This window comes from Meleagris gallopavo, chromosome 12 (genome assembly GCF_905368555.1).
Source record: "Meleagris gallopavo chromosome 12, MGAL_WU_HG_1.1, whole genome shotgun sequence".
Lineage (NCBI taxonomy): Eukaryota > Metazoa > Chordata > Aves > Galliformes > Phasianidae > Meleagris > Meleagris gallopavo.
This window is the reverse complement of record NC_139415.1, coordinates 19247574-19272781: the sequence shown is the minus strand read 5'-3', so window position 1 is coordinate 19272781 and position 25208 is coordinate 19247574. Positions and strand designations below refer to the sequence as shown.

Sequence of the window (25208 nt, the reverse complement as noted above, 5' to 3'; positions counted from 1 at the left end):
GCCGAGCTGCCTCAGCACCCTTTAGTTACCCTTCCATCAGCCGTGGAACTGCAGGATGAGTAATTCAGCATCCGTGTCGCCTGCTGATGGGGTTTTGTCACCCTGTCTCACTGTGCTCTGTGTGTGCATTTTTCTCTTAATTTCTACTGCTTTTGTTTGTAAAAGCCAGAGAACACCTTTGCTCCATGACTTTGTATACATGCATTTCTTTGTATTGCAACTGCTATTTTTTCCTGACTGAAAATACCCGACACGTAGCAGTTGTGGAGGTCTACTGGTGCCAGATTCTCTCTTAAAAGTGTAATTTGTGTTAAGAACTTCATGTAGTGTCACATTAAATATTTGCTTCAGATACACAGCAGGTAAAAGTTGTTTTGCTAATGGTGCTGCTTTTTTTTTTTGTTGTTTTATATACTTCTGCTCTGACTTTGGAAATCCACTGCCCCCTTTGCAGCACTGGAATGCAGGGGGCTCAGTGTAGTCCTGGCACAATCTGCTCTTTTTCATGATGAAAACAGAACGAGTTAAGAAGCATTTGAATCTTTACAGTCTAAACCCTCTCTGTTCTGCTGAAGACTGCGTGCAGTGACGGAACGTTTCTGCCTTTCAGGTGAAGCTGCAGAACAACATATCGTATCAGATGGCAGACATACATCGATTGAAGGGTAAGGAATTCACAGCACTGCCCAGGTGCTGCAGAGTGTTTGTGGAATGGAAGTGCTGGGTGTGCTGCAGAAGCTGATGCGTGGCAGTGCTTGTTGGATGCGTGCTCTGCATCTCAGCGCAGGGCTGGTGCCCACAGCCTTGGCGCTCCTGTCTGCAGCAAGGCTCCGCTCTGGCACTGCTTGCTTCCAAGATGCCGCACTTGTTTTCACGACCAGTTCGGTACGGCTGGACCGGCAGTGCTGGGGTCCTGCAGGGCCGTCCTTGCAGGTGTTGGAAACGTGCGGTGGCCTGGGGCAGATCTGGGCCGGCTAACGCCCAAGTTTGTGCGGCCTGCAAACAGCATATTGGCCTTTGTGCCTGTCTGGATGGTTGCTGTTAATGTCGTGGGCGGTTTCAGTGGTTATCTGTGTCCTGAGAAGCAGGAGAAAAACCATTAGAACAATTGTATCAGGGTTTTTTTGAGCAGTGTGAAGATAGTTCCTTTGTACCGTTGTTGCTGAAGAAGGGTAACTTAACGGTGCTCCTGTGTTACTCAGAGTAACAGATTCTTTTTAGGAAACTGGGGAGGTTTCCCAGACAGGTGAGGTAGCACTGCGTGCCACTTCTGAACGGAGAGGTAAAGGACAATTCAGGCTTTTTTAGCATTGGTTCTGTAGTAGTAGAAGAGTTGCTCTACATTTGTAGTGATGTTTGGCATACTGAAGTAAGTTAGCATCTTTTTCAAGATAAAGAATCTTTATATGTGGAAGAGATGACAAAACTTGAGCAACTTTTAAACTCTCACAGCAATGGAAGTGTTGTATCTGCCGTGGGGCATTTTATGTTCTAATTGTATGTTAATACTGACTTTTGCTCTTTGGCCCAGAACAACTGGCAGAATTACGTCAGGAATTCATCCGCCAGGAAGATCAGCTTCATGAGTACAAGAAGAACAACACTTACCTCATGAGGAGGCTGGAGTATGACAGGTATGTCTGCTGGAGTGTCAGAACTGTCCTTCGTGTGTGTGTGATAGAAGTCTGCCTTCGTTAAAAGACACAGGTGAGTTGTAGATGTAGTCCTCGAGCTGAGGGTACCCATTTGATGGTGCAACTTTACCTTAAAGCATTAAAATCAAACATCTAGCCATTATTCTGATATAAAAGTGAGATATATATCCTATGCAAAATCTGGTTTATTTGAATTGTTCAGTGTTTATAATGCTGAGATCTGAGTTAACAAGTGTGTAGAAGAGTTCAGTGAACAAAGTTCTGTAAGCCACTGGAATAGTCAGAGTGCTGTCTTCCTAACGGAGAAATACATCAAGCTGAAGTTAAAACACTGTGTGTAACTGAGCTTTCAAGTATGGTAGAGCAGTGGGGAGAACTGGGACTTCTGAAGCCTAAGGAATAGGAGAGATTAACACTGAGAAATGCTCAAACTGTCGTGGAAAAGCAGATATCCTGTCTGTGGGAGATGGGAATCGCGTTGGCCTGTGTGGATCTGTGTGCCATGTTAGAGAGAGTGGGAGACTCAGCCGTGTCCTTCATGGATGTTGTTTGGGTTGGTAACAGTAACCCATAGGCCTGGTTGTGCTGCTTCTGTGCTGACAGCCACAGGAGGTGCATTGCTTTCCAAGTGGAACAAATACGTGCTGATGACAGATTAACTGGGAAGCTTGGATTTTCAGTTGTCTCCAGGTTTTTGAGGAGATACATTTGAGGCATTTCTGTTATTTTACTTTGTGCTTTGTCCTTGTTTTTCCAGTTCCACACTTTTCATTCCACATGCATCTCATTCCAGGACAAAGGGTTTTGGACAGACTGTTCTGCTTATAGCTCAGGTTTTGCTTTTTATGCCACTTCATTTTTTTTGTCCCTATTGTATTTATGGGAGAGCGGATGTAACAAATCCAACAAATGAAATATGGCTGATCGTGTATTTCTAATTAAGTCTGCAGTGTGGGCAGCAGATCAAGGAAATGAGAATGCAACATGAAGAAAACATGAAGAAATTAATGGACCAGATTGTTCGGGAACAAAAGGTGATGCAGAGTTACATTTCTTTGAAGTAGGAGAACCTGAAGTCCTTTGGTTGTTGACTCAGCAGTTCAGATATATGGAGGGCTTGCACATTTCTCCTCTGCGATCTGATTAAATGCTGTGCTGGGCTGGATGTCAGTGTAAGACCATCTGCCTGTTTGCTCAGTCATTGAACTAAGCCTTGAAGATCAGGCTTCATTCTTTGGTCTGCTTTCAGTAGATTTCAGTCAGATCTTGAAGTTTAGAATTGCTTTTAAGTCTGTGACCTTAGGTGTAAGGCCAGTGGTGTCTTTACCACTTTGTGATGTATTTAAGAGCTGAGTTGGCCTTAACTCTTTCTTACCATGGTAGTTTTTTCTGTGTGCCCATACACTTCTGTTTATTTGTGAATTGCATGAGGTAGGTGCCTGCTAGAGACAGAATGCTGGCTTATGTAGAACCTATGAAAATAGCTTTCCAAGGTTCTCTGCTTGCTCCATGTCAGTTAAAACTAACGTGTTGTGGAATGGTAATGGTTTTCTTGCCATTCCTTTGAATAGCTCAGGTGTTATTCACAAGTTATGAACGGTTTGGCTGCTGTATGTTTGCCACAGTGCTTTACATTCTGTTATGTGCCCAGAAGCACAGCTCCAGCTCTCGGGACTGAAGTTCATATATAGAGGACTTCTGCTGTTTTTTGCTTTGGTGAACATCTGATTCATAGATAAGATTTGCTCTGGACAAACCAAATCACAACTTTATGGTGCTTTTGCTTGTTTGTTTTTAATTTTCATAGCTGTGCTTAATAACTGTTCTAATTAATTTGTTCTAACAGGCAACACAGAGAATTCAGTCCATTAAAGATGCTGAGATAAATCCCAATGGTGATGACCAGGCAGTGTCTAAGACTGTTCCAGAGATGGAAGTTAAAAATGCAGAAAATAATGAGCTGCCTTCAGATCGTGGTGTAAATGGCAAAGGTATTTCCCTCTGTTGGTCATTCCTGGTGTGTAGTGGGCCCTCAGTACTGTACAGAGTCGCGTGTTTCTCTGCAGCAGGGCAGTGAGTTGTACGTCGCTGTGCTCAGAGTTCAGAGGTATCCAGAGATTGTCATGTCCTTTCTCTGGGCCTTTCTGTGAAAGCAGTTTCTTGCACAATTTTGTGTTCATCTTTATCATTTGTTTGGCATCTCCTTCCTCACGTGGCCGGTTGTCGACTGGGGATTGCCACTCCGCTCACCATGAAATGTCTTGTGGTGAGCTGGGGGGGGGGTGTTGCTGCAGGGCTGGGTTCTGCCCAGAGGAGACGAGGAGCATCGGAATCTCAGCGAGAAGTCTCTAGCTGAGAGACTCACAGGAACAGTGGGAGCCTTTGATTATCAGGAGCTATGCAGGAAGCTCTCAGTGAGTAATTTGCAATTGTTTCCTGCCTCCAGGCCCCTCTAAAAGGTGTTTGGGTTCTCCTTGCTTCTACTTCTGCTGCTGAACCTGCACCTTTTTGTATCAGTTCGGTGTCTTTTCAGCCAGTTTCTTGAAGCAAGCTTTTCCCACTCTGCTACCAAGAGCAGTGCATCCGTTTCCCATCCTTTTCTGAGGATTGCTTGGACTGACTTTGGGATCAGTGCTCCGGAGCAGCCTTCAGGACTTGGATGGAGCAATATGGGAATCTTGTAGTTGGATTGTCAGTGTGGGACATTTTCTGTGGATGATGGACTTTTCTTCTGGTCTTAGAGGCCTCCACAAGAGGGAAGCAGTCTTAATGATTAATAAGGTAGAACACCCTATTTTTGTCTTGCAGAGAAAGTCAAACCAGGAGGAGATGCAGGCATGCCTGAAATAGAAGACAATGACCCTGCTAAAGCTGAAGATACTCCCACTGGTTAGGAGAAATATTCTAATACTCTCACGTTAGGATTTTTGATGTTATTTGCATTCCATGTGAATACTGCGTGTTTCATAATGAACACAAAGTTTTAAAATCTGTCTGTGCTAGTAACGTTCAGCTGAAATATAAAATGTGAAGATTTCTACTGTTTGTTATAGCTTTGAATCCTCAAAACCGAGCACCTCAGTGCTTCCAGAAATTTGGTTGGTTTTTTGGTTTGTTTGTTTTTTTTTTTGGCCAGAAGTTCTGTATTTCATATTTTCATCCAGGATTTGAAAACAAAGTGTTTACAGGATTGTCAGAGGAAGAGGAGTTGTTATATTGTTGGTTTCACATTAAGGCTTTTGTCAATGTATTTTGTTCTAGCTATAAAGAAGCCACTTATTTCAGCTCCCAGAAGCGATAATCATCAGTCTGTTTTAAACCCTCCAACTGAACAGCCCCACGCTCCAAATCTGGCACCAGGTAAAACTCTGACTGGCAGATGATGTGCCAACCTTTTGTGCCAAACTTCCCAATTAATATCTGCTATTTTATCGTGGATACTTGGTGCAGGTGGCCAGCACTCTCTTCATTTGGTGCTATTACAAAGAAAAGAAAAAGTGATTGCTGCTGGATCCGAGACTGGATGTGTTCTTAGTGTGGGCTCCTCAGGCACTGAGGTTGCTGCTTACGTGATCTCTTCATGCTCCCTCTTGCACCCAATCATTTCTGAGCCTTTTGGTCAACTTCAGCCAAATTTGACAACTGGAAGTTTCAAAGAGAAATGCTTGAAGATTTCTCCACTGGACAGGAGAGCGTAATAGAAATTAGTAATCCTCTGTGTGGGCACTAGTTGGGGTTGCAGCAAATCATCAGGAGTTGATTATTTATTAAAACATGATTATTTTTTATGGTAGCATTAAAAGCTTTGTTTGGAACCATGTAAGCACTGAACACACTCCTTTTTCTGTAGGTTTGCATAGTGACAATGATGGAAATGCTGATATTGCGAAAGAGGTACCTCCAAATTCTCTTCAGCACTTAAATTTTGGTGAAAATATGGAAAGTCAGAATGAAAACAAAATTGAAGCAGACCATATAGATCTTCAAAAAAGCAGAGCTGTCGACTTGCAAAAGCTGAAGCAAAGTAAGTTGGTGAATGCCATATATGTCCATATAATAGGAGAATTGTTTTGTTTTCATCTGTTCTAATGCTGCTTATTTGGAAAATAGGAACCATTACAGCAGGTGATCTTCTGGAGAGTAAGCCTGAAAGAAAATGTAACGTTATTGTGTCTTTAAAACCAAACAAGCAAGAAAAGCCACACCTGAACGTGTCATCTCTCATATGTAGTCAGTCAGCATGTGAAAATTATTTGCTTATAGGCACTCAAAATGTTTCAGGAAGGTACTGCGTTTTAAATGAGTTTAGACTTTTGCTCAGTGCACGATAGGTGACTTATATTCATGTTGTGTTGCTTGACTTACATACAAGTTTAAGACAAACTCATTACAATTCAGCTCTTACACAGGGAGCTTTGATGTTGTATGTATGAGCACTGGCACAGTGTGTGCTCCAGAACCCCTCTCTGCAGTGATGCTGCCAAAGAAAGAAGGCTTCAGACAGGAGCAAATCATACATTTGCTTACTGTGTGTGATGGTAGTAATGCTGACGAAGCTTAGTGGGTGGACAGCAGGTAAGAGTTTGCAGATGTGCCCGTGGTTGTCTCTGCACTGTTGATTCTGAAATGCATCTCCACCTTGCAGGTAATGCTGTGAGCTCTGAGCTGTACGTTGTACTGTGCTCCTGTATGTGCTGTGGGTACACTGACGAGGCTTACCTTCACCAGTTGTTTTCAGAAAGTCATTCCAGCTGTTTAGCATTTGGGTGACAAAGGCACGATTCAAGGAAAATCAAACGTATTGCTAAAACATTTCTTCTCTGTTTTTACCTAAGTAAGGTGTGGGTTTTGAATTACGTGTGTATTATAAACTCAGCTTTGAATTTGTTTTCACTCAGAGGTGAAGCAGCTTTCCTTTAGGCTTTGGTTTCTGTGATCAGAATCTGAGATGGCAAAGCATTATATTTGAACTAACAACCCTCTTCTGAGTCTGAGAAGCAGTAAGGAAGGTTTCTGGAGCCTTCTGCCAGTTAAACGCTGTTAGTTCTGTGGGCTGGGTGAGCAGCAGTGGTTTTGTTGAATCAGGATCATGAACTGGTTTAAGTGATCGATGAAAAGCCTTCGGGAAGCACAAATGGCCCTTGGAATCATGAAGCTATGAAGGCATTTTTTGTCGTGTAAGGGTTGGCGCAGGAAGTTTGCTTTGTTACGGTTGTGGCAATTTCTTTCCAAGGTCCAGACTTGTCTGGCACTTCTCTAACGTGGAGAATTGGCAGGAAAATCCTTAGCTTCTAGCAATCGTTGAATGGTCCTTGAAGAACATTAAAAGGAAGTTGAAAATAACGTGTACAGAAATAAATAGAGTATTTTTGGGGTGCTATTGTGAATCAGGTTCAATTGTAATAGGGCCTGTGAGCTTGTAGTCAGATTTGTGAGCTGATAGATGTTGGGGTATAATGGCACACAGGTGTCCAGGTGTGGGGCAGTCAGTGTGTGCTCTCCTTCTCCCCCACCCCCCTGTAGTCTCCACGAGGTCAGATGCTACAGCCCAGAGATGGTGCAAAACCTTATCCAAAAGGTTTGGGAAGCTATCTGGAGTCGTTTCTGAGCCTTTAACAGCTTTGAGAAATGCAAGAAGGTATGTCTAAAAAGTGAAAGGAAGGAGGATTTGAGGAGTTCTGGCAGCGTAGCTTTGATATCCAGAATGAAAAATGAACAAATTCTCAATCAGTCTGAATAGAATAAAGTGCTTTACGTGGATTTTTCAAGAACAAATTATGTCAGTGATAACTGTATATTCAGAGGAGCAAAAGCAGGATGGGACTTAATTGCAGACAAACTAATGGAGACCTGGTCAGGAATAAATTGCTAATTAATGTGTACACAACTTTATACCAGACACAGGTAGCAGTCTGAAAAAAAAACAACCACCAGGTTCACAGAGGTGTGTCTTTCCTCAGCACTGTTGCCATGTGGTGCTGACTGATAAACAGGACGTGAGAGATGTGCTTTCAGCAGTGTGGAAGTTTGTAAAACGTGAAAGTAGTTTGCAATTAAGAATGGAAAGCCAGGTGCACAGGACAGAGTAACAAACAGAGAATGAGCAGCTCAGTAGAAAACGATACACTCAGCAGTCACTGAAAATGTTTTGTGCTAGAGTGCGTTAGCAAGAATGTCACGTGGAAGGAGAGGTAGGTAGGAGGCAGAGATGGAGTATGTTCTCTGCTTTGTCTAGTGCTTGTGAGGCCTTCCTGTGGCCTTAAATGACAAAGTTTAGAAAGGTGAAGGCAGAAGGAATTGGGTGGGGATTAAAATATGAGGAGGGAAAAAGATCTACAAAGAGCAGGGTGGAATGGATGGGGACAGACATCTGTTGTGCTCCTGGAAACAGATGACAACGAGCACAGGCTTCAGTTACTTTAATACCTCTCGTGGCTCTTTCTGGAGCAGTGAGGCTATTCAAGTAATACAGTGAGTTACATTAATTCAGTAAATAGTGTAACTCAAAATCAGTGTGCGGTTTGCTCTGTTCTTTTTCCACTTCACGTATCCTGAGATGTCCAAGACTGTTTAGTTTGTCAAAGGAGCTTCTTGCAGAACCTGCGTTGTGTGAGCAGCTACATCAGAACTGACACAGCCTCGTGTTTCAGTTCTTGACTTTTTAAAATGGGTTGGCTGTCTGCCCTGGGAACGGATTAACTGCATGGGGGCAGGAGCAGTGATGGAAATGGCCCCTGAAGGCTGTGGGTACTGGAGAGTCAGTAAGCACTGATCAGACTTTGCACTTCATCTTCCCTCTCCCTTCCATGTGATAGCTTGCATCATAATGATGCAGTGAGGAAGAGGATTTCTTTCACATCTAGAATCCTGCATTAGTTATTTCTATAAGATTTGTTTCCTAATTGATCAGCAGTGGCCATTTTGAAAGATCCACCGGTGCTAAATTAGGCCTTCTGGCCTAGAGGAGAGCAGCTCCAGCATGCATCTCTCAGTGCAGACGATTGCCTGGCTGGGGTTTGGTTTCTGGGCACTGCCCATCTTGTCTCATCCCATGACCCGATGCACACAAGCATCCTCTTGTTGGTTGGGCTGTCATATCTGCCCAGCTCAGAATTGTGAAGCTTCTTCCAAAATATGCTTTCTTTTTTCATTTTATTAGCACAGACTTAAAAAGGATTTAAAAAATTAACTTTGGTACGAGGTATGGAGGTGCCAACATTGCAGCTGTGTGGTTTCAAAAGAGGCAGAGGCTGACAGAAGTGCAGCAGGCACACTGTGCTCATGCCTGGTGCCTGGGGGTGGGAAGTGGGAGTGCAGCAGAGCTGCAATGTGTGCTGCTGTGTGAAGCTGTCTGTAAGGTGCCTTAGTGTGAGCATCAGACAGCTGCTCCAAGGGCTGCATAAGGGTCCAGGTTAGCAATACCCAACTATTATCTGAACTCCTTTTGCCAAGCACTCCTATGGCCTTCAGCATCCACTGCATCCTTATGGCACATCCCCTTGCTGTCACTTGCCTCTCCTGCTTTGTGGCAACGTTCCGCTCACTCGGACAGCCCTTGTAATGCCTGTGTTACAGACACCAGCTCACGTCTGCAGTGAGCTGAGCGGCAGCCGACGACATCAGCAGGTGCTGCTGGGCCAGATTCCAGGCGGTGCTGCTGCCCGTGTCTGGTTCAGAAGGCAGCTGGTGCCGTGCTGCTCCTGTTCTGCTGGCCCAGCTCTCGGTGCCCCAGGAGCGTGTGAGTGCCTTGTGTCAGAGCTGATGCCCTCCTGGTGCTGGGCAGGGAGTCGCCTGCTGCCTCCATCCCTGGCTCTGCACACGCAGTCGGTGGGGTGCTGGGTTTCCTGAGGCCTTCCTGATGTTTTAACCTTTCCTTCTGTCAGCTTACACTTGTCGTAGCATTTCTGCACATCCGCAGCCCTGTTTTTTTCTGTGAGTTGGTCACACTCGGTTTTTCTCATACCTGACCTTATACTTAATGTGCAAATTGTACAGCTGTTTTTGTAGAAGGCAGTGTCCAAAAATAAAGACAACATTCAGAAGGATTAGTGAATTACAGAGATGAATAGAGAGTACAAACAGAACATAGGCACCAGTTTCTGTACAAGCGAGGGGCACTTACTGTCATCCTTCTGCTTTTCAAACACTGTTACTGTTTCTGCTCTGGATTTTATATACTGCCACATACCACTTTTCACTGTTTTAAGAGAAAAATTCATTTTCACATCTGTCCATTGTGACCCAAACTCTTTTTTTAATCCTAATGTTGAAATCATATCTTCGGTTTTCCTTCTGTGTTTAATTGTTTCCAACATGGATCACTTACCATCTGCCTTGGCAGGCCGCCTTCTTGGTTTGTTTCCAGTCTGTAATGATTGCATTGCACTTTGATCCCGTTCTCCATTTATGCACAGTCTCCAGACCTGTGCCCTTGGTTAGTGCTGCTTTCTCTAAGCCACGGACAAGCAGGCTGAATTCTGTGGTCTTGACTGTCTCTCCTTGGTACTCGTTACACACCAGGTCTGAACTTGATGTCACACCAGGAATCTTTCACTGTGTGCTCGTCTGTAGTCGTTTTACAGTTGCAGCTAATTATTTTTCTAGTTTGTTGTTGGAACAATTGTTTGTGTGGAACAGTTCTTAATTCTTTGCTGTGAGACAAAAATACTGCAGTTGGAACGTTACCTGGTGCTACCCAGACCAGTTGGGTGGTTTGAAAAACTCAGTGTAGAGTGCAAGGCAGATCTTTGTGAGATTGGTACCCTTGACAGCATGGTATCCATGTAAACTTCGTTGCCATGTACAAAGTCAGCAATGTTTTGCTCCATTTTTTTGGTTCAGGAAAATGTCGGTACAAAAACTTTCACTCTGTGCTCTTCAGCATTTTATAAAAGCAGAGCACGTTTGTAGTGGCGTGCTTGCAGACAACCGGCAGTGGAGCTTTCTGTTTGGGTGTTTCCCCCTGCTCTTTTCTACAAAGCGAAGCCCACAGCAGGCAGATCTCAAAGCCCAGTTCAGAGCCATCAAGGACATCCCATCTCCGTGGAGGTGTTCCTAAGCAGCACTGTTGTCCCTCCTGCCCACGCACTCTCCCTTCTACTCCCTTTTTCCTTCAGTCAAAGCTGCTACAGAAACCTGAATATCCTAACCTGCAGGCTGCTTTCATTTAGAATCTTCCTGTTTCTTTCCTCTCTGCTTCTGACTTAATCCTTTGCCTACTTCGCAGGCCGATTCTTTGATGAGAATGAATCCCCTGTTGATCCGCAGCAGGGTTCTAAACTGGCAGATTATAATGGGGATGATGGTAACGTGGGTGAGTACGAGGCAGACAAACAGGCTGAGCTGGCTTACAATGAGGAAGAGGATGGTGATGGTGGAGAAGAAGACGTCCAAGGTGAGCTTGGGCCTTATCTCCATCCCATTGTAATGAAATCCACACTGAGTTTTCTTGTTGAATTTGTGTAAAGCCTCATTAATTTTGGCTGATCTGCAATTTATAATACGGAATAAATAAGCTTTAGGCAATCTTTAAAATTCAGCTCGCTTTCCACTTGAAAGCAGTGTTACAGCAGTTCTCAGAATATTCCCGTCGCTCATTTCAATTTTGCACAACTCCTGCTAGGAAAATCAAGATGTTTCAAATTTTAGAAATGTTTTCTAAACACAAACGTGGTGTGCAGCTGGCTGGGGACGCAGTCTTTGGCATTACGCTTCTCTGCTTACAACTGCATTAGTAGTTTTTGACTCCTGCTGACTTGGTCACACCTGCACTGAGGTGGTACACAACGAAGTCCCAGATATCGATTCCAAGTGTAACTTTTTGTGCACTGTACACAGATTCAACAGACTTTGGTTCTCCTTGTTAACCAAACTTCAGAACTCAGCCTAACACCCATCCCTGCATGTTCCCCCATGCATGTGTCTCACTGTGTCACCCCTCCGTTGTCTGCTGTGCTTCTGCCACGTTGTCTGCCATTCTCCATGTAGTTGTTTGGTAATGTCTTGTGAAGGGCTTGCATGTCTAAAGGTTGGAAATGTCTGCTTAAACATTTACAGAATTTCCAATTAAGGAAATGATGGGAAATAAAGGGGGAGTGCAGGGGATGGGAGGGCTGTGACTCTTCAAGTTCTGTGTGCACCCTGATTTTGATCCTTGTAATGCAGGTTTTTTAACTGGTGGGTTGTCAATCATTTTATTGTTATCCAAGCCTAGGAAAAGGAAAAGCTGATAAAATGCAACTGATTTCTGTTAGCATGTGCTGCTGTACGCAGTGTGTTTAGTGGCTGTGCTGGTAGTTTGAAACACATGAACAGGTACGGATCAGAACCCTGGACAATTAATTTGCTTACTGATGAAAATGAAAAGTGCTGCTGCTCCAGGTGACGTGGGCTGTCTGCTACACTTCCATTCAGATCTGTAGCAGGGGACTTCAGTTGCTCTGGATTACAAATGTCCATTGCTCTGGGTGTGTTCTTAGGAGGTTCAGAACGGATTGTTAAGGCCAGCTTCCAAATGAATGTAAATAGTCCATATGGCCTCTTCTACTGATGTGCACTGCACTGTGGAATAGGAAGCTGGTTTCTCATGGCCGTGGTTTTGTAGAGCAAAGGAAAGCACAGTGTGGTGCACGTCTGCTCTGCACTCTGCAAATCCAAGCAGTAGTGTGGATGGAGTTGAGTTTTGGTTGCTATTTAGTTCAGTTCTCCCTCATATGCAGTGGGTGATGCCTGGCTGCTCTCTGCATCACTTCCTTACCTGGATTCAAAGAGTGATTCTTGACATGAGTGAGTCCCACTGCTGCCCTGTGCCGTTCGTGTGGCTCAGCCTGCAGGCAGCCTTCGCCTGCAGCCTCTGCCTCTGTGCTGGGCAGAGGGTCCCCAGCAGCACGGTGAGGCAGCAGAGCAGCCCTGCAGTCCCTGCATACACTGCACTTTGCCCCCAGCGCACAACTGCCTGCTTACCAAATGCTGTGGTGGCTCTGCAGGAAAACCAGTGGCTTGAGGTAGCCAGAAGCAATATCCCGTCAGCTCTTAACTAGTACAGGTGCCTTGAATGGCGTGCTGCCAGCAGCTTATGCAGCGATGGGCACGACATGGGAGTGAGTGCTGGAGAACTGTGAGAAACCAGAGGCTGTGGTTGCGTAGCTTGCTGAGTACAGCTTTCACGTGCTGATGTGACACCTCTCAGCTCAGTGCTGCGGTGGCTTTCGCTTTGGACTTCGGCCCAATCTCTTTACATCTGCACAGGTGTGAGATTTCGTGCCATGCAGTGAAGACTGAAGGGTGACCTTGGGAAGGTTCTCCTGCAGAACAGTCCAAGCAGCACGTTACAACCTCTGCCTTCGTTTTCCAAACCATTTGTTGCCTTGTCTCCTGTGAAGTTGTTGGCTGGTTCTGTGTGCAGAGTGGTACTGCTAGAAGCAGCGTTTTAGAAGTGTCTGCTTTAGTTTTTGTACTTAATTTACTAGCAGGGGAAGAGAAGGTGGAATTGTGGGATTTTGGAGGGGGAGTTGTTATAATTGTTTAGAGGTTAAAAAAAGAGAAACGCACTGAATTTCTGCCTCAAAACTATTAGGAAAACATCACATGGTTCTGCATTAGGCTGGAACAAAGCATCTGGTATGTGTAAACAAAGCAGTTTGGTTAAATGTGTTTTCCTGTTACCACTAAAATTGTGTGGGCCTTACATTGAAATATAAGGAAAATTTGAGGAAATATAGGAAAATATAAGGAAACATAAGGAAAAGATAAGGAAACTTGGGAGATGCACTCCTGTGAACGTCAGCATCCAACCTGGCATTTCTTCTTTCAGTTCACCTGTTTGAAACGCAAAGTGAAACGTCTGCTGTTGGCTTTACACCAGCCGGTGTTGTTTTGGGTGGTGGCGGCTTTTACCAATCAGGTGATATCACATGCTTTCTTATTAGTGGTTTCTACCAAACGACAGCGTGTGTCATGTAGATAAACAAGCCTGTGCCAGTGGCAGTAGGCTGGCAGAGTGTACCTGCCTCACTTGCAGGCTGATAAATAAACTTGTGAATGTTTGAGAGCTTCAAATGGGTTATCGTCAAGCAAGAGGCTTAGTAAACTTGTGGGGGGACAGCTGATGGCAGTCACCTGAACTCTGCTTCCTGTTCCTGTCAACTGGCGTCATTCACGTGAGTGTAAGGGACACCGTGAGCTTTGCAATGCAGCAAAAGCTTCCTGTTAAGACACTGGACTTTCAGGACCTCTTTTCTTGTGGGACCGCGCAGGAGCCATCTCAATTGTGGCAGCCGGAATTACGTGCCTCAATGGTTCTTGCAAGAGATGGTTTAAAATATATTTTCCTTGATTTTACTTTTTTGGTGCACTCCAGTAAATGGATATAGTGAGGATGAGTAAGTTCAGAGCGTTTGTTTTTATGATTTTTCATGAGCCTCCCAGCGCCAGGAATAGGAGTCGAGAAGCAGGAGAGCGGCAGGGAGAGGCGCTCGCCGGGGATCTGCGGGGTGGAACGTCTTCACTCGCTCTGCCAGCCAGGCCTGAAGCAGCAGCCACACTGCACAGCAGCAGAGCTGAGGCGCTCCCAGAGCGGCGCTTTGCATCAGCTGCAGGCTGCTCTGCATGCACTGCCCTGCTGCCCTCTGCTGCACTCTGCTTCCTGGCTGAGCTGCAGAACAACCCCATGTTTCGATGGGTGAGCTATTTATTTATCGCTCAGTAGCCCGACTGGATGCTTGTGTTTCGGCTGTGAAGAGTGCAGGTGAAGAATGCATTGCTGATTCCTTGCAAGGCTGAGAGAGAATGCAGATTTCTATCGATAAGGAGTGTGGGAAGGTTGAGCGCTGCTTTTTGTGCTTTTAAGAGTCCTTCAAGTTTTATACTTGAGTCTAATATGCGGGATAGCAGTCTGTAACAATGCTGATAGCACAGGCAATTCAGAGTATCATTTTTCAAGCCTAAGATGTAAGTTGGAAGAGCATCACCTTACTCTCCTGCAGTTTATTCAGAGGAGGAGGGTCACAAGGACTTCTCTGCGCCAGTCCTGCATGGTTCCCAACCTCTGGTAAAACCCTGCAGTGTTTCAACTCTGCCAACTTGTAACCCGTGCTGATGTAACCTTCCAAAGTTACAGAGACTTTCTAGTTGGCTTTTAGTGGGAGAGTTTCAAACCTATAAAGGAACATTCTCAGTTACAGTAGCTGTGCAGTCTCTCAAGACACTAGATGTCTGAAATGCAGCCAGAGATGCTCAGCAGTGTGCAGTCACAGTTTGTCAGAGGGGACACATCCCCAGGTGCTGCCAGCTGGACCCTCATGGCAGGGCCTTGTGCTGCCTTGTTTTCCTGTTTCCCAGAGCCAGACAAGGCCCTGTTGGAGCCATGGATGTGTCAGCATGTGTTCGTGGGAAAGCTTGCTTCATCTTTTTTTTTCGTTACCATCACGTGAGAATTGGTTTGAATATTTCAATTGCAGATGATGAAGAAAGAGATCTACAGAACGACCTCGTTGACTACAGCAAGCCGCGCTTCGGTGACGGTGTTCTTTAAGGCTTGAATTAAATGGGAAATGTAGATGAGATCTCAGCTGAAGAACTTGAAGTGCTGCAAAACTGAACCATTTTTACTTCGGCGTTTCATACCTTAAAACAAACTGATAATTAAAAATAAGCATACTCCAAGTTAGGGAAGTAACAGAAGGAAACAGTTCTGTACATATGTACATAGTTGTACTATTGCAAATTGTATTAAAATGACATTTTTGTTGTTTCATTGAGCCAATTACTTAGACTGTACCTTATCTGTAAGAATCTTTACACTTAAAACCAATATTATAAATAGGGACCGAATTGTTTCTGCAAATTAGAAAACTTTGTAAACTGGAGAACTTGTACAGTTTGTATCTCATGTAACAAATACGCTGTGGAAACAATGTACAGCCAGAGGACTCCTTTTCTACAGTAATACCTGTATGAGCAAAAATACTCTGCTTTTTCATGAGTGCTGTGTTTTTTGTATTTTGCAGGTGAGCTATTGTTTGAGAGTGAAAACTGAATGCTTAAAAAACTGCTCCTTCTTTTATGTAAGTGAGGAAAGACAGTGGCATAGGCCTCAGAAGCAAGCAGCATTTTGATTCTCATGTACAGTGACCAAAACTCATAGCTAGAGCTGGAGATCAGTGACAGCAGTTTCAGTAATTTGATACATCCTGAAAAAGTTGTGTAACTAATAGCTTATCTTAAAAGGTAATATAAATAATTCAGCACAGCTTGTAGGGAATCTTTGTGTACGTGTTAAAGAAGAGCACGTCTCAGTGTGGGGATGGGGGAGGGAAGAAATCTACATCAGTGTTGCAGGAACCAGAATGGAAGGAACAACCCCTACCCTCCCTAAATACCTTGTATGCAGAGTTGTACTGTTCCAAGAGACTCCATCCTGTGTTGCAGTCACTCAAGTTAATTTACAATGTAATACTTTGCTACAGATCTCTCCAAACAGCTGCCACTTCCACCTTTGCTTTTGTATCTCAGACCAGTTTGTAAGTTAGATACTTTTTGTATTATGTGTTCAGCACTTTCTGTATTTCATGGAAATGATTTAGTTGATTTACAGTAGTGGAAAATGAGGTTATTAACCCAACCTGCTTCTCCAAAAGGGCTACTGTGAAGAGAAATTACAGGACCTTTGACATGGGTGATTGTACTCTCTCTGTATTCAGGTTCCAATCTGAAATAAGTCTTGCTTGATGCCCATTCAGTGGACATTTTACATTTCAAAGTTGCATGATTTTTTTTGCTACGTTATTTTTGCTACAGGCATATTCTGCTAATGAGTCTTAAATATCCAAGAAATAAAAAATCAGATTCTGGTGATGCATTCCAACGGTTTGGTTTTTTTTTTTCCTCTGGTGGTGGTGTTTAAGGCTTGAGTTCTTCATTACGTATGTCTGAGAGGCAGATGGGGAGCAGCCCTTTGCATGGTGTGATGTCCTTCCAGTTCAAAATAAAACGCTGAGCCTGCTCTGAATTAAATCCCTACTAACTCCACACAGTAAGAACAAACCTGTACCAGGACTCTAAGAATAGCAGTTATCAGTAAATGCCTTATTTAAGCACTGCATTTTTTTTTTGGTCTTAAAATGTAATTTCACCCTGAATTAGGTGTTAACTTGATTCTTCTAATGAAAACAACATATATGGGTTCTAATAAATTGTTTAAAGTTTGTGAGGCTTCTGGCTCTTTTGTTTCCTTCTGCAGCCGTATCACAGTGATCGTGGCTCCTGAAAATCAGATTAACGTGGGCCTTCACAGGAGCTGGACAGTCTGCCGTACCAGTAGTGGTTCCACCTGCTTGCTAAAAGCCAACTCACAGGGCAGTGAGTGAGATGAGGACCTTACTGCAAGCCATACAAATTTACTTACTTGTCATATCAGGACAATTACACCCTTGGATATTTTTAAGCAACAGGTGAGCTTCAAATGCAGTACCTGTGTAGTTGGTGTGAATGTGGGGACCAACCTTGGCAGCAACTCTTGAGCTACTGTAACAGATACACAAGAATAACTTGGCAACACTGTACCTACTGTAAAATCCTCCTTGAATCCCTCACTATAGGCTCTCTGGTGTTGTGCTGTACAAAAACTTCTCTGGCCGGCTCTTTGCACGTTGTTCCTGCACTGCGTTTCCACCCTTGAAGCCCGTGAGACTGTTGGTCAGACAGGTTTCTGTGGAGGTGTACAGGGATAAGTGTACAACCACACTGCCCTTGGTGAGTGCCCACACACACACTGAGGTCAGTAACCTGTTATTATGGGCAGCACACTGTGTGCATGAATTGTAGGCTTGCTTTACCCCAGCGTTTTGGGAGAGTATTTCACTGAAGTGGAGCCCGTACAGACGCACGGTTTGATCCTCGTGGGAATCCTTTTAAGGAATCTGATTTAGGTCACTAGGCACTCTACCCTTCGTTATTAAGTGGTCTGATGTTTAAAGAATTTTATTTCTATTTATTTTATTTCTGTCAAACAAGTTCCACTTGAGTGAAAAAAAGTCTGTGTTCTTTTGGGAAAGTACCAATGTTTTTAGAGCAGTTTTCTTTTTTTTTTTTGTGGCTTCATTACAGCTGTTTTCTACACCATCTCCCCTCCCATGCAGGCACGTGGCTGCTTCCCCACCTCAGCAGGTAGCCCCGTACCCCCACCTCATCCCCTTTTCTCCTTCAGGCCTGCAGTTCTGCCTTACTGCCCTTTCCCATCTCTTCTGAACTGCACCACTGCTGGATGCAGCGAAGCGCCGCAGCTTTCTGTTGCTGTGCCTCCCCTCCCCTCCCTGGAGCCACCCCTTTCCTTCACACCTGCAGCACTGACCTCCTGCTCCGTGCCTTTCCTTTCACCAGCTGGGAGCCACTGCTCTAGAGGACTTGGGACATCCAATTCATATTGAAGACAGACATCTAGGTATGGCTAGCTAGAAAACAAATGTCTGAGTCACTAAGCTGAAGACACAAGACTCCAAACAGAGGAGTCTTCATTTTCCAAGAATTCCCGGGGCGCTCTGCCCTCAGCTCCATACAGATGTGCCCATTGCACACTGCCAGCAGTGAGTCCTGCACTGATCCCGTGCTCAGCTGGGATAACTGCCTCGCCTGCAAGTCGGCTCTTCCCAAAGCACACGTCCTCAGAGGCAAACAGCCCAAAGAAATGGCACCTGCTTCATTTCTACGTGCTGCTAAAGATTCCAAATGATCAGCTTTGTTTCCTGAGCCATTGTATGTTAAAAAGAAAAGTTTGCCAATTAACTTACATCTGTTCTCACCCAATACCTCTTTCACCTTTTTTCAAGTAGAGGCCTAAAGAAGTGATGAAAATGTGATTGCTTTCAGGTATGTGGAAGAGAACAAGCTAGAAAAAAATGCAATTAATGCATGTTTTTCTAATAAAGTTCCTTCAGTCAAAGGCTTGCTTAGAAAACATGTAAATCACTGACCTGGCAATGTGCATGTCTGTACCTCATGTGTTCGTGGCGTATCGTTTAGCAGCACCAGCATGAGCTCATGAGCAGCAATAGCAATGACTAACCTATCTGGATTTTATTTTTTACCTCTAGTTTTGGAATCCCAAGGCCATTTTTCTGAGCTGGTACCTGTTTCCATGGAAACAGCAGCACACAAAATGTTGACATATTTCAGAGCGCTACTCAAATATCTGCTTCCCTCAAACCATCAGCTGAACTTCAAAATAACATTTGGTGCATGTGGTGGAACTGCTTTACAAGAAAAATCAAAGCACCTTTAAATGATGGCCCAGCCCAGATCTTGTTGTTTGAGCAGTGCTTCCAGACAGCTAGAGCAGCGTGCAGCTCCTCGAGTTCTTGTTTTAAGGCTTGTGTATGAGCAGCTTTTCGTCCACATGGCAGTGCATGGAAGGAGTCTTCTCCTGAAAAGCAGCTCACGAGACCAACAAACCTCATCCTAGCTTCTCATAAACTCGCATCCCTCTTTCATACATACTTCCAAGTGCTTCGTTTCACCTTGCCATCTTGCAGTGCTGAGTGCTCAGCATCGTCCCTGTTAAGAGGTGAGGAGGCGTGGTGAAGATGAGCACTGTGCCAACAACGCTGAGCTCCCGGCCGTGCTGGTGGGAACAGGGCTGTATCTAAAACTCTACTAGAAAGCAAAAGTTAGTTCAGTTGTTCTAGTTTTTGTACACTGAGTTTTGATTAGTTTCTTCCTTTTTCTCCACTTACTCAGGTTCATAAAGACTAACAGCTGTACCTACCACAGCCCTGCAAACACACACCAAACCAAGAGATGTTTATTCATTGAAAAATGGGTTTCCTACTGATTTGAGATCTAAGGGAAAAAGAGAAAGCTTTATTCAGATGCAATGAGAAAAGTCTGTGTTTTGCCCCAGGCTACATCTGAACAACCTATATTAACTTGTGAGACACTGGTGGACAACTGTTGCATTTTTTCTTAAAAACATCCCATATTTTAAAAGGTGAAAAACATTTACATTTTATAGTTGAAGAGGACACTGCGTTTGGAGGAGAAAGTGCCTCTGCCTCAAATTCCTTATCATCTCCCATCAGAGGACATGTGGGTATGGAGCACCCGAAGTCCCCGATCTACGCTCCAACTCCCGTAGCAGAGGGAACTGCTCCTTTGTGCTCATCCAATGCAGGCACTTCAGCCAAGTGGGGATAAGAATTAAAACAGCTTTTATAAAAGTAAAGCTTGGAAACAAGCAAAACAAAACAAAAGTATAGAAATGAGTGTTTTATAAAAGTCTCAAGCATACAAGAAATGGCTTCCAGCACTTACCTGGAAGCCCTCCACACAATTCAGCCCTTCTCTGCTTTCTTCTCTCCATTTCAAAAGCCCAAGGCAGTAATGGCCACAATGGCTGCCAGGTCGCAGGGCAGAAAGGGAGTAAGAAATGCCTGCACTTCCACACTGCCTGAAGGAGTTCTGATGTCAACCAAGAAGTTGTGGGGGTGAGCTGGTGTTCAAAACTGCCTGCAGTACTTCTGTTGTCCCAGCCTCCAGACGGCAGTAGAACTGCAGGAGCTGCAGAGCTGAGCCGAACACGGGCAGGCTGGGAGCTCAGCATGCTGGAGTGCTGCCCTTCTTGAGGGACGAGATGCAAAGCCCAGCTCCTGGCATCCAGTGCAAAAGGGGGACGACAACAGAATGCTTGTGAGCTATCTGCATCCATATTTAAGTACAGGGATCTCTAGCAGTCTAATTAAGAGTAACAACACTTTACGGCTTCAAAGCACAGTACAGATACAACCTAATGTGTAACAGCCACGTGAGGAAGTTCCTCGAACACGCAGAGCTGACAGCAGACCAAGGACCAAGAAAATCCCTGCAACTGTCCCATTTCCTAAAGATTTCAAATGTAAAGATAGAAAAGAACGAAGCACCTCTCCGCTTTGCATAAATAACCAAACCTGTAAAAGCCCAATTATACAAAGCTGTATTTTAAAAGCACTCACAACTCCACGGAAATGAATGTTCTGATGCCAAAAATATTTCGCTCAAGGTTAAACTGAGAAAATACATATTCCTAAGTCATTTTTGCTCAGCGAGAGATTGCAGTACTTTGTTTTATGCCCAGCCCCAAAGAGAAATCTGACTTGAAGAGATATTAGCATACAAATAGGATAGGAATTTTCAGAGCTTGGGCAACTGTTACTCCATTACAGACAGCTCAAATCAATTCTGGTAAATATCAGAGAAAAAAAAATCTGTGCTTCCCTTTAAAATATGAGTGCTCTCACACCTCCGAGACATAGATGGGATTTGAAGCTGGTGGAAATTCAGCATGTTGAAACGAGGGAAAACAACAGCCGCCAGGACCCAGCTCACCTTCTCTGCCACGGCTGTTTTCCTTTCCTCCTCTCCTCCCCTGGCCCGAAAAAGGGTGGAGAAGAGATCAAGCTTTCCTCTTAAGATGATTTAATTCAGTTTTCAAATCTGTTAAGCATGAAATGAGAGTGGTGTCTGTCCTGCAGAGCGGGAAAAGCCTCACCACTGCACTGACATGAATTCCAGGTACTCCTGTAAGTAACCAAAGGAAAACAATTAACAGCCAGCCGGAGACCTTCCTGCCAAGCCTGACGGATGATTTCAACAAGTGAGAAATCCAAGTACCTACCGTGAACAGTCAAAGAAATACTGAATTTATTCTAGTTAGTTCCAACCACCCAATTCTATTTATGGATTTTCAGTAGGCAGCTTTTCCCAAAGCTTTCTCCAAGCTCCATGGATCCCACAAAAGCAAAGACTGGCTGTTGAACCTGACTTCCTTGAAAAGTAGGAAACCCAAAGCGATGGCTTCCACCTGACAAACAGAACCACGTTTTTCAGAACTGTCAGAGTTCAAAGGGCATTCTGCTTAAGTTATTTTCAGACTGAAGCGACAAGACAAAAATGGACACTAAGTAACTAATGAGTTACATATTTTATTGAATGGTAAGAGTTTACATTTTCATACAGACAAAATCATAAACAGTGAAAAACGCAAGGCTACAGAACAAAAGAACTCTTGTAAGCGAGCACTTTGCAATAGAAGATTACATGTTTTCAGTGCTTCGCAGCACGATTTGCCTGGCAAACACACAGGGTTGGCTAGGCTGCATACAGGTTGTCATGCACTTCTGCTTCAGTTTAATTATATCTGCAACAGACTCCCTGCACAAGCAATCAAATCCCGAAAACTCTGCTATACAAGGCTGAAGCAAAGCCCTCACGTGCTCTGCTGTCCGAGCTGCCCGAGGCGAAGCCGATACAGACAAGGAAGAGGAGCCAGCTCTTTATCTGCCACTTTCTGGTGCAGCTACAGAAAGCTGGCACCCCTCGGCTCCTCTGCACACACAACCACTTACTGCTCACTTCAGACTCTGGCGGATTTGCCTGAATAAACACGTGTGTGTGTACTTGTGGTATGCGGAGAACTCACCGCCACCCTCAACTTCACTCCTTCCCAAGCAGAAGAAGTAAGGCTGAGTGCTTCCAACAGCCTGTACCTCCGTGCAGAAACAGTGCAGCGTTCTGCAACAGCTACAGCCTTCTGGCTGACTGCAGCACCAAGGACACCGTGCTTCTCCAGTACAGCACTGGTTTAAAGAAAAAGTGGGGGCACTATACCTATTTACTGGTTTACACTGCGACTTTCAGACACACAGAAACAGGGTTATGATACGTGTGCAAGGACTTGTGCCAGTACAGAAACGGGAACGCTCCCAGACCCTGCACCCAAATCAAACTCTTCCCACGGAGCACCGATGGCTGGCCGGTATGGACACTGCACAGTTCAACCTCCTGCAATCGGAGCGACTGCTGAAGGATGTGTGTTTTCATCCCCGGCAGATTGTTCCGTGGCTGTAGACACCCCAAAGATGTTCTGTGCTCAATCAAACACACATTTTAGTTGGTTTAAATTCACGCTTGCCTTTGTGTCTGAAGAAGCGCACAGCACCATATGAATTCTGGCTCCCTCGCTAAGTGCAAGCAGTCAGAACAGTAAGTCTGTAGCTGCTCCTGGACAGGCAGATTGCATGGCAGACGTCTGGGCATGCAGAGCAAGCACAGCCTGCGAGCTGCTCCTCAAGTAAGTCAAGTCCGTGGCTGTTCACCTACTGAACAAAGTGTATTCCCTTCAGATAAGCAAGAGCAATAACAAATACTAGAAATAGATAATTTTAAAATACTTTAACCCAAACAAGAATTGTTTTGTTTAAGCAACTACTCTCACACCCATGAAAGTTAGCCCTGTAAAAAACACGGCGCCTAAAGGCAGGTGTATGGAGCAGCTTCCCAAGAGGTGGGCTCACGCACACGGAACCTCTGTGACAAACAAGGAAGTGACTCTAAACAAGTCCTTCTCAGTGAGCACAAAGCTAGCGGGCCAGCAAGACTTGAGAACAACAAAAAGAGTTGGAAGGAAGTCACGAAGAACGGCCGTTCAAATGAACATTAACAGAAGGTAACACTTCAACAACGTGCAACACGGCTGGCAACGACGGATTTTTTTCCTTCAGTGTCTCAGTGAAGAAACACGCACCTAGAATATCTCAGTCTGGCAGTCCCTGCAATTGACTGTCAAGGGAAGAACCTGCCATTGTCAGTACAGAGCCTTTTCTGAAGCAAGTGTGCCTTCCGAGCTTCCAGTGCCTCGTGTGCACAGCAGGCAGCGCCGCTTAGCTCCTCGTGGCACACGCAGCGCGCTCCCACTTCGTGAGTGGGAACGGGTCACAGCAGGCGGACCTTTGAACTTCAGCAGTATGACTTCATGTGTCCCCACCCGACAAGTGACAAAGCTCACAACCCTTCTGGTCCAACAGCACCCCCTGCCCCTGCTCTGAACCAGGCACGAGACCACAGCGGATACAGAAAAGCACGGTTCTTATTCCCTACGGATTACCAAGTCACGTGCTTCAGCATCTTCAAAATGCTTTCTTGGCTTCTGCTGCAAATGCAGTAGGTGCTTTTTGTGTTCTTACAAATATCTGCGCGCTTTGAATGCTGCTGAATGGTTTCCTCTGGCAGTTAGTTTCATTGTAATTACGTAGCTTGGAAAAGCCTCGCCACCTATTGTTTTTCAGAACTCCCACTTTATGAGTACCACTGAATGTCCTTTTGGGCTTGTACTATGAGACATCCCAGAGTTACCCTGCCATACTAGCTCCTCTTAACGGACTGTCAAGCAGTCTTAGTTAAGTTTTAACAGCTTTCCAAGCTAACCTTTCCCACAGCCGATCCTGCAAAGTACTGTGCTTACTAACGTGTAATGCTCTACAGGAATAAGGCCTGTTCTGAACAATGACTGCGCTGCTTCCACTGCTGCTTTACTCCCCGCTTCCTTGAGAAACGAAGGTAAAATTAGTTCTACCATGTCTTCTCCTAGGAAAGCGAGAGTTCTGTGATAAAATTTTAAACCACTTCTTGGCTCCGCAGCAGCTGATGTGATTCTGTTTAACAAACCAATAAATAAGTGACAAGAGAGCCGGGACTTCTGTAACACAACTCAGGTCTGAAACCTGTGGGGGTGTCAACGGGTATCAGAGAAGGAAGAAGAGCACCCCGAGCAGGTTTGTGCCCACGGCTGTATGAGAGAATGTGCATCCGAGCGACAGTTTGAGCAGCTGTCCGAAGGTCGTACAGCACTGATGTGAGAACCACGGATTTGTGGATGAAAGCACTCACAGCCATTAGGAGAGGCGAGGCCGGCAGCTCAGCAGGCTGTAACCCCCCAGCGCCAGCCCGGCACCGCCCTGCTGTCCTGGATGGGACGGTCGGGATGCTGCGTCCTCAATATCTCACACGAGATAATTAAAAAAGTAAAGCGGGAACGGAACTTCGCGGCGAACCGCCCGGGTGTCCCGAAGCCGCGGCTCCGACCGCAGCGCCGCGGCTCGGAACCGACGGGAACGCCGCAGGAGCCGGGCGGGAGGGCAGAGCGAGCGGCCGGCCGGGGCCGGGAACCCCGCGGGGAGCCTCGCAGGGCCGGGCAGCGCCGCGTGGCCGCTTCATCCCGGGGAGCGCCGGGGAACGCAGCGGAACGCCGCTCCCGCCACCGCGCTCTCCGCCCCCAGCGGCCCGGCCACGGCGGCTCCCCGCCCATCCGCCTCCCGCGGGGCTTCGCGGGCCGGGACTGCGCGGACCGGAGAACCGAGCGCGGGGCGGCGATGCCCACGGCCGAACCTCACGGAGCGCCCCGCCCCCCCGCCCCTCCTTCACGGGTTCCCCCTCCCCCCGCCCGGCTCGCGCCCTCCCCGCCCCTCAGCCGCTCACCTCTCCCCCCCATCGCCCCTTCCCGCCTCGCCTCACCTCACCTCGGGCGCAGCTCGGCCCTACAGGCGGTTCACCGCCGCACCTCCTCCTTCCCGTCCTCCTCGCGAGGCCCCGAGGCGCCGCCCGGCCCGGGGAAGAGGAGGAGGAGGAGGAGGAGCGGGAGGCGGCTGCCCGCTGCCCGGCCCGCTCCGCTCCCTCAGCCCCGCCGCCTCGGGGCGCCGCTCCCCGCGCGAGGCCCCGCTCCCTCCTTCCCGGCCCGCCCCGCCGCCGCCG

General features: G+C 45.9%; 1 protein-coding gene and 1 long non-coding RNA gene across 11 annotated transcripts in view; one reads left to right on the top strand and one right to left on the bottom strand.

Moving 5' to 3' along the window:
* GOLM2 (golgi membrane protein 2) overlaps nt 1–16858 on the top strand; it is a 21186-nt gene extending 4328 nt beyond the window's left edge. Inside the window, exons 2-11 of one of the 5 annotated variants that reach the window (XM_085233926.1) lie at nt 611–665; nt 1532–1634; nt 2599–2689; nt 3502–3646; nt 4464–4544; nt 4917–5015; nt 5506–5679; nt 10882–11049; nt 14082–14334; nt 15113–16858. In XM_085233926.1, the coding sequence (XP_085090052.1) occupies nt 611–665; nt 1532–1634; nt 2599–2689; nt 3502–3646; nt 4464–4544; nt 4917–5015; nt 5506–5679; nt 10882–11049; nt 14082–14334; nt 15113–15116 (1173 nt within the window). In that variant the 3' untranslated portion in view covers nt 15117–16858. The remainder of the gene's footprint in view (nt 1–610; nt 666–1531; nt 1635–2598; nt 2690–3501; nt 3647–4463; nt 4545–4916; nt 5016–5505; nt 5680–10881; nt 11050–14081; nt 14335–15112) is intronic. The other 4 variants (XM_085233928.1, XM_085233929.1, XM_085233930.1 and 1 more) reach the window with 4 other exon arrangements.
* On the bottom strand, nt 16509–25208 carry LOC104912888 (uncharacterized). 6 transcript variants are annotated; one of them, XR_014885886.1, is made up of 6 exons: nt 24977–25207; nt 21298–22780; nt 19959–21200; nt 18925–19821; nt 18004–18103; nt 16509–17361 (listed from the first exon to the last, which is right to left on the bottom strand). It is a non-coding gene; the product is annotated as an uncharacterized LOC104912888 (long non-coding RNA). The 6 variants fall into 6 exon arrangements; XR_014885888.1 differs by having other exon boundaries at nt 18925–19202; nt 24977–25204; XR_014885885.1 differs by having other exon boundaries at nt 18925–20293; nt 21009–21200; nt 24977–25204.